The sequence below is a fragment of the Dendroctonus ponderosae genome, unplaced genomic scaffold, assembly GCF_020466585.1.
Source record: "Dendroctonus ponderosae isolate FM_Combo_2020 unplaced genomic scaffold, Dpon_F_20191213v2 Dpon_F_20191213_8, whole genome shotgun sequence".
Classification (NCBI taxonomy): domain Eukaryota; kingdom Metazoa; phylum Arthropoda; class Insecta; order Coleoptera; family Curculionidae; genus Dendroctonus; species Dendroctonus ponderosae.
The window spans coordinates 7763240-7776592 of record NW_026019016.1 but is presented as its reverse complement, the minus strand read 5'-3'; the positions used below and the strand labels follow the sequence as shown (position 1 = coordinate 7776592).

General features: G+C 31.8%; 1 protein-coding gene across 4 annotated transcripts in view; it reads right to left on the bottom strand.

Moving 5' to 3' along the window:
• Positions 1 to 806: 806 nt before the first annotated feature.
• LOC109534508 (potassium voltage-gated channel protein Shab) overlaps positions 807 to 13353 on the bottom strand; it is a 55669-nt gene continuing 43122 nt past the window's right edge. For all 4 annotated transcript variants that reach the window (XM_019900226.2, XM_019900227.2, XM_048668900.1 and 1 more), the window contains 10 exons: positions 11309 to 11472; positions 10994 to 11152; positions 8064 to 8150; positions 7404 to 7652; positions 4320 to 4619; positions 4056 to 4260; positions 3764 to 3949; positions 3403 to 3584; positions 3085 to 3255; positions 807 to 1137 (listed from right to left, as the gene is read on the bottom strand). In XM_019900226.2, the coding sequence (XP_019755785.1) occupies positions 3094 to 3255; positions 3403 to 3584; positions 3764 to 3949; positions 4056 to 4260; positions 4320 to 4619; positions 7404 to 7652; positions 8064 to 8150; positions 10994 to 11152; positions 11309 to 11472 (1694 nt within the window). In that variant the 3' untranslated portion in view covers positions 807 to 1137; positions 3085 to 3093. The remainder of the gene's footprint in view (positions 1138 to 3084; positions 3256 to 3402; positions 3585 to 3763; positions 3950 to 4055; positions 4261 to 4319; positions 4620 to 7403; positions 7653 to 8063; positions 8151 to 10993; positions 11153 to 11308; positions 11473 to 13353) is intronic.

Genomic DNA, 13353 nt, shown 5'->3' with positions numbered 1-13353 from the left:
ATTGTCTCTAACATAAGTTTAAAAGTATCATCCATTTATCTAAATGTCCATCCATTCATTGAAACCTAATTAGCTCAGAGTAAAATGATAATAACTTTTATTTTACGCATACAGTTTGCTACAATTTCCTGTCTGGTTTTAAAATTATTTCTATCTTCAAAAACTTTTAAAGTATCTCTAAATATCACTTTTCGGAATGTAAATTGCGTGAATAATTACGGGTTTTTATTTACTTCCGTAGATAAAAAATGGTTACTAACTTAAATTTTATGGACTTTTATAGCAATTTATGAAAAAATACTTTAGGTACTATGTCGTAAAGCATGTTTAACAATATAAATTTGTTTGCTTAATTTATTTTCTAATTTAGATAGTCTCTTACAGCAGTGACTGGTTAGGTGATTAGTCTTAGGAGTAAATCGAGTCTTACACAAAAATATTCAGTATTCTTATCAGAAAATAATGACAAGGCAATATTAACTATATCAACACCATTTCATGTTGAGCAATGAACAAGACTATGGTTTAATGGCAGGGTCTTGGGCAAAGCAAGCAGTTATTTGCATATATATGCCTCATTCGTAAAGAGAGAGAAGCGTAATTGCCTACCAGAGAAATCTGTTTCAATTTTATAGTTTTGTAAGATATTCCCTGACTTCTTATGCGGCCTGTGGAGCCGAAACATTTTTAAAATTTTCATGCGTTTATACATATTAAAACTGTACGATGATTTAAATTTTAAGTCAGCAGGCAAGGCAACATCACTTTTATGCGCTTATTTAATACTTTCCTTTAATTTCGTTTTCCCATATATTCTATCGTTATTGCTCATGTTTTTTTTTGTTCGCACACTCAATATTGCATCCAAACGATATCACTTGTTGCACAAAGGGCACACCCAAACCCTTACCCACATTCCCAGTGGCGTAATAACGATGCATTTTTTTTTCTTATTCAATTTATCCCTATATTCATAGTAACGTAGTAACAATAAACAATCTTGATTGATAAATAGGCGTATTTATTTGGAAAAATTAGTTGCGCCATTGGGAAATGTTACTTAATTAACCATACAACAGATTGTTTTAGAATTGACGTTTTTGATGAACTTTGCCGACTATGGGTCGATTGGTTCCACTGGAAAAAGAAGGCAATTTATTTGAAAATAAAACCCTAGTTAGAGAGAAGTCATTAAAATATTGTTACTCAAAATTGCGCACTTTCTCCGGAGGCCTGTTTAGGAAGTACCTTAATATAAAAAGTGTTTTGGAGCTATCCTCTCTTAAAAATGAGACGTTTGCAAAATAATAATATATTATATTCAGGACTTTTTGAGGAATTCCCTTATTCGGTCTCAGTTAGTTAATTTTCACAATATCATAAACTTCTCGAATGATCTTTAATTCATTTTTTGCTTTTTTTGTAAGGCGGAAAACGTGCACATAGAAATCCTTTATATGTTTGAAATTCTCCCTTGAAGTAAAGCGCGATCTTTATATCTGGCAAATTGCCCTCCAAATCCTTGAAAAAATTACATCAATGAGGCAGAAAATGACTTTCTGTTACGAGTTGATAGGATTTTCGACCGTGCTACCGTTAATGTTTTATAATAAAGAGTACCATGATGGTATTCTATTGCGTTGAGGCTTTTGTCGGGACAAAATCTGTCGGTGGTGAAATTGATTAGAAATGGTATTTTTGATTCACCATCTTATGATAGAAGTAATTTTATTTTCGCTACCTGATAACAATCTTAGTTGAGTGTATAAACCTTTTTTAAGTGAAAATTTTCGTCGATAAAAATACTTCAATTATTTGAATTAATTTATTTAATTCAAACCAGGAAAGAAAACAATCTTAATTTAAAAAAAGCAAAAAGATTTCCAAAAGCAACTTTATGTGAATCGTTTGGATTATAACGCTTTATCCAGTTTGTCCTTTGCGGATGTGTATATGTAATTAAAAAATCAGCTTAGGTACTTTTAGATTTAGATAGAGGCATTTTAGATTCAATTTTTGTAGTCTGAAAGGCGATCCAAAAAAATTGCGTAAAGTTACTTTTGAATAGAATTATATTTTTTGACTATTTTAATTTGTGTTAATCTAATATTTTATTTAGATTGTTATTTATTCTCTGAATAATAAAATTTGAATCTAGAGCTGCTTCCATCAGGTTTTTGTTTTATAATTTTTATAACTTACACTCGAATTAATAATAAATATTTTTAGGCTCACAACTCTTACGCAATTTTTTATTTCTAAAATCATCCGTTGTGAGAACTCCATTAAATGCTGCGAAGTTTAGAGCTAATATTTAAGTAAATGTCGCAACTGTTTACTGCAATTTCACACTTCAACAACAGGCTTCTAATCGCACATTGACCATTTGAAAATAATGGTTGACGAAAAAATAGGCCAATTTTTAATCACCTTATACAGGATGTTGTTAATAAGTGTCTGATATTTTACCGGGCAACTCCTCAGGTATTTTAAAGGTAAAAGTTCTCTTCAAGGGCGTTGAAAAATTAACTATAATTTTTGGTTTTGTAAGTACTTAAGCACTCTACTATACTCTGAATGTATTGGTTGATTATTTTAATGAATCAATTCTTTGATGTTGTTAATTCAAATCAAAACATTTTGAAAACCGTTGTTGTAGCGATTTTTAATAGTAATACCTTTTATGCTTACATTAAAATAATAGAAGAATTAACTTTCGAGCTAAAAATGTGATACCATCAAGTCCGAAAAAGGTAAATGTCTCTGCAAAAATTAAAAATACATCTAGATATAGTATCCTTTACAAGTAAGAGCCAAACAAAATTCAATTTTAAGTTTCTCATGTTACAAAACCCCCGAATACAAATTCGTTACAATTTTCGATATTATTTAAAAATTACTTAGAACAAACGCAATTTAAACTACAGCTCATGGAGGCTTTGAGAACACAGGCCTTTTTATCTTAAAAATTGCTGACAAATCACCCTGTAAAATATCGCGCACTTATTAAAAAACACCCGCTGTATAACTACATATGAAGACTTCTTAAACATCTTGAGTACCAGCCAATATGTGAATACTCACCTTTAAATGCTACGTTGTCGGATTAGATCCATCATTCCTATAGTGGCAAGACACCTGAGAAGAGGACATCGTGTCCAGAGTTCCCAACACTGAGAGGAGGTGTGTTTCTTCAGTTGGGGAAAAGTTAACACTATCAACGGGAGGCGGTGGGGGGCAGATATATAACGGAGCCTAAAAAGTAATGCTCTTTCCTATTCAATGTTTTTTTTTACTAATTTTTCAGACTGCAAATTTAAATTCTTCTACAAACAAAAAGGCACAAATTCTGCTTTTTACCTTAATTTTTTTCTATTAGTTTTATTTGGCTGTTAAAGTTACCTGATTTATTTGGGCAGAATCACTTGGCTTATTGACGATATTCTCCAGCCGCAAAAGCTGGGACTTAAAACTTCTAGTGCGGTCCAATTCCTGCTGATATGCTGATGATTGCATTTTTGAGCGTTTGGCTTGGAGCTTATTAAGCTGAGGCACGGGCGAATAATTGGACAGATCAAATATGCCTAAAATATTTTTTAGATGCATTTCTCCTAATCAAGTACCATTCATTAGACGACTCTCTTTGTATGATTCTTTAAAATATATACCCCGAAATAGTGTTTTCAGAATGGATATTTTTTATTCCGAACTTGCCAAGATTTTCCGTAGTGCATCATTATTTTAAAGAAATATTGATAAGTACCTGATCCATTATCCGAGAGAAGTCTTTCGCTTTCAGGATCCACATCTCGTCCACGCCCGTTTCCGCAACTATCAGCTTTCTTCAAGATCGATCTCGATTTTCTATTGGATTCCTTTTGTGGGGTGGCAGTTTCGCGACTATCGATCGAGTCCACTGAGAGCGACGATTTACTTGTATTATTCCTCCCTGTGAAATTTATTTTATCTAAGTGAAATAATTTGTCCACTTGTCTAGTATCCTAAAGGTGTACCGAAAGTCCTTCTTTAAAGAAACGGCTAGTCTATAACATTACCTGATCTTGGGCTTCCTGGATTATCCCCAAAAAGATGATGGTTCAAAATTCGAGCGGCTGAAGCCAAGCCTTTCCCAGGAGCAAAGCCCTGTTTGTTGCGCTTTTCTAAACTATCCTGAGAGCTGCGTTGAGTTTCTGCTGTCCGTAACTGGGGCCTTGGAATTTGAAAAAAAAATCCCGCCTCTTTTGCCGAAAACTTGTGAAGCTGGAAAGCAGACCAACGTAAAATAATCTGCTAAAAATCCAAAAGAAAATTAGTCGTACCTGGAACCGAGTCTTTTGTTTCCGGGGTCCAGGCGATCCATCTAAACTAGATCTGCTTCCTCTATCGCCAACATTCTGCAGTGGACGGAAGCCAACTTTTTCTTCAAGTGGTGTAGACCCCAAACTTCTCAGAGCTGTGTCACCGCTTGCAGATTTTTTCACGCCGGATATTTTTTGATTTTGCGATGGAATCGGAGGTATAGCGGGGCTATTTTCTAAAGACTTATCTAGCGGGTTTATGTACAAGTTGCTGTCCATGTTTAGCAATGTTGAGTCTAAAATATCTGCCGTAAGATCAGCCTGAAATCAAACATATGTGTGATGGATTCCTCGATTTTTCCTATATGCGGTTGTTCAAAATTAGCAATTTAATTTCCTTAATTTGAAATTGATTTTCAGCCGCACACAACCTTGACGCTGTAAAACACTTAAATTAGAAGAACTCATTAATCACTACTTTTTGCGGGAGTAAAAATGCCGAAAATTGTTTTTTCTAGTAGTGGTGGCTTATGGCTTGCAAATATCGGASAAAGTATTTCGAAAACTTCTCGCAGAACGCAGTTTATTACTGATTCAGRGACAATCATGAAGTGTTATAAGTATATATTAATTTTAACATCATCTATAAAAGTTAAAGAAAAGCAGATATTACATTTATAGCATTGCGTGCCTTCAATTAAATTTTCAACWTTCCAGTTTCATTTAAATACTTTAAATGATTACATTACAAACCACATTTGAAGCCCTGTTCTTTGCTACTATTGGGCATTTGATAAAATTTATSGAAACAAAACTGATATATGTTGATGGTGAATTTAAATTAAAATACTCATCGATTTAATACGCTTTTATATAATATATTTATTTYACTAAATATATTTACTACTTTGAAAAATATGAAATATTTGTCATATTTTTRTTATAATTTTAACGCGATTTTAGTAATACATACATATGCCATAATATTTCGTTTTTTAMTTAATAATCATATTACGAAAGAGRTCGGTCCCAAAATTAGCACAAAACCACAGTAATATACTTCTAATTCAGTATAACTTTCACACTGGAAAATAAAWGTATACTTAAAAAAAAGCAGTTATTACGTTTATTAGTTTGCGTYCCTTCGATTCAATTTTCAACACTCCAGCTTTCTTAAAAAATTATAATTGCTCTATTTTTGCAGCTCTTATTTAAAAAACATTTTAACATTTAAGAAAAAGTTATTGTTAACTGGATTGCATTCACATTTGATTTGTCTGAGTGCTTCTGCATGAAAAACCTTAATATGGGCAACAGCAAGTTTTTTTTTACTGCAGCCGGTATTTGTTATGGTTTAATTAAATTTGAATATGCATTAATAGATTTTACGCAAAAACACATTTTCCATGGTAGACCCTGCTCAAGTGATTCCATATCGGAATATTTATTATAAATTATATTTCTCGATACAATGTATGTAATTTATAAATAATGTATACGAACTTAAGTGGGGTTTTAATATTTAATCCCTTTTGTAATAATGAGGGATTTTCCAGCTTTTCCATTTCCAGCAAACCCTAATTAGATCCGGAAAATATTAAATAAAATAAATTGAGTAAACAAAGAGCTTTTTGTACTAGAACTAAGTATAAACGAACATTATTTCGTCTCCTTATTTTGTAGCACTTTGTCCGAAGAATAATTTTATATAGTTCTTATTTTTAAATAAGAGATTATCAATGTATGATTTTATTTTTGGGAAACGATAATATTTCCGTAAAATTAATACTTCCAAACATTGCAACTTCTATACTTTCAGAAATTTGACTGAAAAAATATAATAAACTTTGGACAATAAGAACATCTATTGTACACTGCTGAAAAATCGGCATAACTTGTTAGTTATAAATAAAACTTACAATTTGCATATGCATTAGAACATACTCCTGCGTAATCTGAAGTTGTCTATTTTCTTTTATTAAATGATGTAGTAGATCAATTAAACGTTTTAATATTTTTCGCAATAAAACGAATAGTCATTCAGCGAACTTCTCGTCTAGCAATAAGAATCCCAGAACGAAGAGTAAAAATAAAATAACGGACAGAAAGTAAACCAAATAAATATTTATTTATTTACCGGAGAAACTTTGAAAATCAACAAAACAGCACAGTGGATGCGAATAAATTAAATTTTATATGGGAGGAAACGAAATTCTGTTTCCTAAATCGGAAAATTAAGAGTTGAGCATTACATATCTCCTTGGCTGGGGATCTTGCCAGCAAGTTTCCCGATATAATATTGATATAACGAAATATATGATCCCTGAAAATAACTAAAATTTTAAAATTTCATTCCTTTAAATACCAGCGAGACCCAGAATTTCATCAGACATATATTTTTATTCGAAAAATTGTGAAAATTTTACTTTAGTACAGTACAGAAAGTGCGGTTTTTATTATAATGGTTTCACATTGGCTGAAATTTGTACTATAATGTCTTGAGCAAAGAGGGGTTTACACCGACTGCATGTTGCAGCAAATGTTTTGAGATTTATTTTAACAATATGACTTATTTTAGAATCACCTGTCAGTGCTATTGTTGATTCTAAAATAAGCCATGTTCGTATCAACAGTTTCAGCAACCTTTTCAAATTAAATTAGGAAAATTTTCCCTGGTTTTATTTTAGAAAATAACATAAAGTTACTTCTTTCTAAGATTAATGATCTGATATACTGAATTCAGCTGAAGATTAGCATAGATGCGCAAAATGCTCCTCTTCATTTGAATTAGATTTCTTAATAATGAATATTTCGAATAATACAAGTGCAATAAAGACAGGCCAGAGCTTATCCGGATTAGGTCAACATATATAAAATTAGAAACTTTGTAGCTAATCAATTAATCTTTTCAGATAAATTAGACTGAGGTCAAACTATAGTAGTCTTGAAGTACTAAAAGTCGCAGCAGACAAAATAAAAACATTTTCCAAGTTGAAAAATAATTTATTATTTTAAATAAATTCCAACTTCCGCATAATTACACAATTGGTTGAGCTGTAATAAATTTAGCCCAACGAAAATATTGCGACATTATGGGTGAATTACCTGAGAATTAGATGGAAACGTAGTGCAAGTCGCGAAAGTGTCCGAACTGTCCATACTAGCCAAATCACCACCATTCGCTCGAGGTGGAGGTACAGCATTCTCTTCAGCATACGTTTCATAGAGAAATTGGCTGGATTTTTCCTGCATTGCTTCCATTTCCAACATTTTCATTTCCATGCAAACGGGTTTTCGAAAATCGCTTGTAGGCAGCGGCATCAGACTTTCAGCATCGACAAAATTCTTGTAGTTCTAAATATATATATAAGCACTAAAATATTTGAAACTTGTGCAACATAGACAAAAAATTAGACAGAACTTTAGAAGCACAAAAGAGTATAAAACAAAAAAAATTAATATCATGACTGTTATTTACTAAATTTAGATATTTACTCTACGAAATCAGAGAGTACTAAAAATAACTATACCTACACCTTAGCTGTTTAGATCTAAATGCGAAATAAAACAAGTTAATCTGACAGTCAACATTTTCAACCTGTTTTATAACTAGTCTCTATTCAAGACACGCACATTTATTTATAATTTTAATGGAAGCCTCTGCGTTTATTAAGCATCCCGAATTTCAACTTTTAAGAGCTATTCAACTGCTTTTATTAAATCTCCTAATTAACAAATGATTAACGATGACTTATTTAGCTTTACCTTAGTATTGCAAAAGCAACATTCAAATTCGTTCGGCATTTCCTCAAGTTTTTCTGTCGTCCTTTTGTCGGATGTTTTGCTGCCCACCTGTAGATTAAATGGGATCGATAGATTAATTTATACTAATGGCCACGTTACATGTTAGTCAAATGAAATAAGTTCCGTATTTCAAAAAATAAACGATACGGAGCACAAATAAAAACTAAAAACGAAGATTACTTGCAAAGAAAATGATAACCGCTCAAAAAAATAACTGTGAAATTTCGTTCAACAGGGTTGCGGTCTTCAATAAGGGCTATTGATAGATAATCAGTTTCCTTTATGAACGTATTCTATAAAACGATTCATATAATACAATTTAATAGCGTATGAATCAATTTACTAATCGGCTACTAGAGTATAATAATAGCCATATTTTGTCGAGCACGGTAACTAATATTCGGCTTTCAAACTATTTCCAATAACAAAACAAACGCGATTATTTCGTAGCTTAATCATACAAGAATACAAATAAATATATTTCCAAATCGACATCTTGACTGAACGCAAAGGAATAATTCAAGCTAAACTTAATGCAAATATATAAAGCTGCTTTCAGGTAGTTTCAATTTTAATTGGCAGACTGCTCAATAAGTCTTTAACTTTTTAATAATTTGGCTAAACTTTAATAATTTTCCTTAGAATTATTTGTTTAAATAGGCTTTATGCAACTGGATCTAGTTCTATAATCAACGCCATTGAATAAACTCTTTCTGGCTGAAGGTGATCAAACGGTATGAAAATAAGTCCCAACCAAACTTGTGTGGTAGATCGAGCACTATAAAATGTATTTTTTTGCCAGCTTATTCTTTTACTACCTTCTCTTTTTACAGCAAATACAAAAGTAAAAAACAGTTAAATAAAATGTTTATAGTGTTATATGTATTAATTGATAAAGCCTTGAAAGAATTTATCTCTTCAACCATTCTCCATTCTTGTAGTTTTGTTGCGTTTCTATTCATGCCAGTTCCAGAACTCTCTGGCACATGGTCCTTTTCAAAGCACCGCGAATGGTAACCAAAACAAAACGATTATAATACAATGAGCGGCAAAAATATATTGTGTAAATTTGATAAACATTCTCATTTCATAAAATATACTATATCTGATTTGGCAGGGTTTGAATGCAGAATGGACATTTTTTTAACAAACTATATCATACAGAAAATGAAATATGGCCATATATTTGATTTTATGGGTGTAATACCATAAAATTATGGGTGAATTTTTAATTCGCCTTTATAAACCGATAAGTTCTATATGGTTGAGGTAAATTTATGCTTTCAAGACGTTTTTTGTGTGTATTTTTCCTCAAAATGTTTGTCTTTTAAAAGAACAGAATGTTCTCACGTTTTCTATTACAGATGGATAAAGAGTGATCTTATTTCACAATAAAGAACGAATTCCTCATCAAAAGGTAATTGAGAATTAATCACCTAGAAAGTATCCTACGCACTGTGGCTCAAGCAGTAAGAGAAAAAATGCAATTAGTAAAAAATGTATTTAGAAAAGTTATCCTGACGCTAGCAGATTTGCTACCGTTCTCAAAAGCTGCATAAAAAGAGCATATTAATAAATGGCATAACAATGCTAAATAAATACAAATATGTGAAAAGTCGAATTTTTGTTTTTCAAAAAATGTTTTTATTTCATTGAAATATGTTTGTTTAAGAAAAAAAATTACTACATCGGTAAGGAATTTTTTAAATTACTTTTTATATATTTTAAATTTTTCCATGAGGTTTAGTTTGTTTTTGAAATTTTGCTTCTAATTCTATTTTAAGTTTTAAAGATAGTTGTTTTATTCCATCTGAAATCGCCGGAATAAATAGAATAAAAAGGTTGGTAATGGCTTCATTTTGATTTTGTTTTAATTTTGGACTTTCAATTCCATTAAAACATTTGCCAAAAAGAAATTTTGGATAATTTGAATAAATTCGAAGTTTCGAAATTGTGTAAATTTTTCATAACTAGTATATTTCTGTTTCTTTTGATGTATTTTTGGTTTGTTCTTTAATAGTGAACTTAATCGGTGAGTCTTTATTGTTCAGATATGATAAAAATCACCAAGTTTTTGTTTCCCATGACCCATTGATAAATTGAAAATATTGTTCAACATACCGCCACCAAATTATTGGCTTAAATTGATAACAATTTTTTTCTAATTTTCCATAAATATATTGTATTAACGCATGTATAAATATATTGTTCAATAATAGTGTTAATATTTAATTTTGTGCGTTCTTTAAAATTGAAGTAGGATACCCTTCCCTCTAGGTGATAGCTCTTGATTATCTTTAGATAAAGAATTCGGTCTTTATTGTGAACTAACTGCACCAATAAGAAATAGAAAAAGTGAAAAGAAGTGAGAAAATTCTATGTTTCAAAAGACAAAAATGTTATGGCGAAATAACCAAGAAAAATATTTTGCAGAAATTTATGAACCGACTTAAAAGTCTACAATATTTGATACGGAAAGCAATGAGCTACTTACGAAACAAGAACCTTTAAATCGGTTTACGATCATTTTACTTGCACGATAAACGCATAAAACGCGTTAAAAAATAAAACTTATTTATACAATTTTTGCATAATTGTTAAGTTTTACTGTTTTTTGCTTCAGTTCAAGTGCAGGTAGAATAGTTTATCTGTAATTGAAAATGTGTTTAGGTTTGAATTGGTGTAAACATTTCTTCGCTTTCGGAGTATTTCATATCAAGAAACTTTGTTTAAAATTACTTGTACTACTTATGGCAAGCGACCTATTCGCAGCATACGTCAGCAAACACCCTGTATATTCCGACTGGGTTTCAATGGCCCTCAAAAGGGTTGACGCCCAATTTGAATCTCCTCTATTGAATGTAATGAGTAAGAAATGTATAACAACTCACAGAAGGAGACATGTATCCCATAGGAGACCCAGGAAGAAGTTGCGTTTCGTCCTGAGCCAACGGTGCCATCAAACATCTTTCTTCATCCAGCGAATTTGAACCGCTCGTATCCAAAAGATGTCGTCGATGAGTTATAGGCGTACACGGAGGAGGAGGACCCTTTGAAAAATTACCACCAATTAATAATGATTGCAAATATTCATATTTTCTGCAGCAGTTGTATTAGCGTTCTAAACATTCAACATGCAATAATTAAAGCATTGGAATCCATCGGTTCTAGATCAGTTAAATAAAATGTAAATCAACGATTCTTACATCGCTGGTAGGAAGACAAGGGGTCGTGGAAGAATAGCTCCTATCTCTATTTGGAAAGTATTCGAAGTTTTTGTAGCAATCAGCACCTGTTTCAGATGAGTTGATACCTCCTCCTCCTGTAGAATCGCCTTCACTGTTCCCATCTGCTTGCGTTGCATTATGACCTGCACAGGAGTTTAAATTAATTGAAAATAGTCAAAGACAACTTAAAGACAAAGTCTGGTAATTTACCTGATATGGAGTAACCGGCTTAATGATATTAACTAGAACAGTTTTTTTTCGTTCACTGCTATATTGTTAAAGCTACGATAAATCTAACTGTTTATCCGAGCCTATGAAGCAAGTCTTTTGAGTTTCTTTGTGATTTTGTTCATTCAGTAATAACTTTGAATTTCACTAGGCTGCGTCTAACTTAGCTACTCGTTTTAGTCTAAACTAATTTGTAAAATATAGGTTCTATTGTTTTAAAGTTTCAAGAATTTTATAGTTATTTGATAGTTCCATGTATTTTTCCGGACTAAGCTAAGGGAAAATCAATTTGGAAAATACTTCAACTGTAGACTAGTCTACTAACACTAACTACTCTCCGAGACTAGAGGCTTTCATCAGCGATAATTTGGCAGGAGCTTATAAAAGTCTCCAAGAAAACATTACTTTAAACATGGAATAAAACACTATCTAGTTATTTCGCGACTAAACCTAAGCTAAATTGAGCGCCTTTGCTTTTAGCACAGAGTTGCATAGTTTAGTCGCCTGTTATAACACCTGTGTGAAATTTTAGTTTCCCACTAAGCTCAAAATTTTTGTTCAAATTCTGATTGTGCGGCGCACTTTTCAGTCATATTCTGGATTTCCGCATGCATTCTGCATTCGAAGCAATAAACCCAATTAAAATACTCAATTGCTGCAGTTGTTGAACTATTGAAAAATGGTTTGAACTACAAAGTGTAAAAATCCAAGCTTTATTTACAGACAAAATTCACAATAGAAATAATTCAAGCGTTTTACCGAGTACATTAAGTAGGTATACGTATGTATGTAACAACTATTAAACAACTCTCTATTTACATATCAGTGTGAACCATTGAGAAGTGGGGTAAGTTTCCGACCAACAGCTTAAGGCAAGGGCATAGTGGGTCCGCGCTTACAAGTGTTTTTCGGAAGCATCGTTTCCGCCAATCAGGGCGCACTTGTCACCTGAAGAAGAACACAGTGTAAGACATTAAAAATGCTGATGGCGTTACAAGAATTTTGTTAAAAAGCCAAACACTTTAAAAGGGAAATTCAAGCACACGTTGGTTAAAAAGGCCATTATTTTAATTAAAAAAAATATGCTCCAGTTGATCTTCGAGCTTTTTCGAGCGATTTAAAAACTGAATAATTTTGTAACATAAAATTGTTTTCTCCTTTTGCAAAAAGTATTCCTGCTACATTTTTAAATAATTTGAAAATAGTTTTTATCTTGATTATTATCCAGATTTTTATCATGTAAACAATCGAATAAATTATATGATCAAAAGTTAACTAAAATAATGGCACAATCGGGTTAGTTTTGTTAATATCAGATTACACGATCATTTTTCTATTGCTTCGCTTCCTGTGTTCTTATTTCGCCCAGACTTGTAAAAGCTAATGGCTAAAAAAAATTACCCGTTACCAAGTATAAATTTCAATAGAATTGACCTGAGCAGTGAATTTTTAAATAACTAAGAACTTTCAAATAATAATCAATGTTGTTTTCCAATAAACCACGCCGGATTTCACTACGTGGGAGCAAACGGAAAGGGATAATAATAAATATCAATTGTATCAAAGTCTAGATACCAGGATTTAAATATGAAGTAATTTAAAATTTCTACATGGAGAATGTTTATCACGCGCTCGAGATTTCAAATTAAGAACCATTGAAAATAAAGAAGTACCAAGTCATTATCATATACATTATACAACTTAAATTTCTGGATTCACGACTTTTTTCAACAGCTTCATCCGCATCGCATCCGAGTTCGTTAGGTTGAATATTATTTATTCAATTAAATAATTTA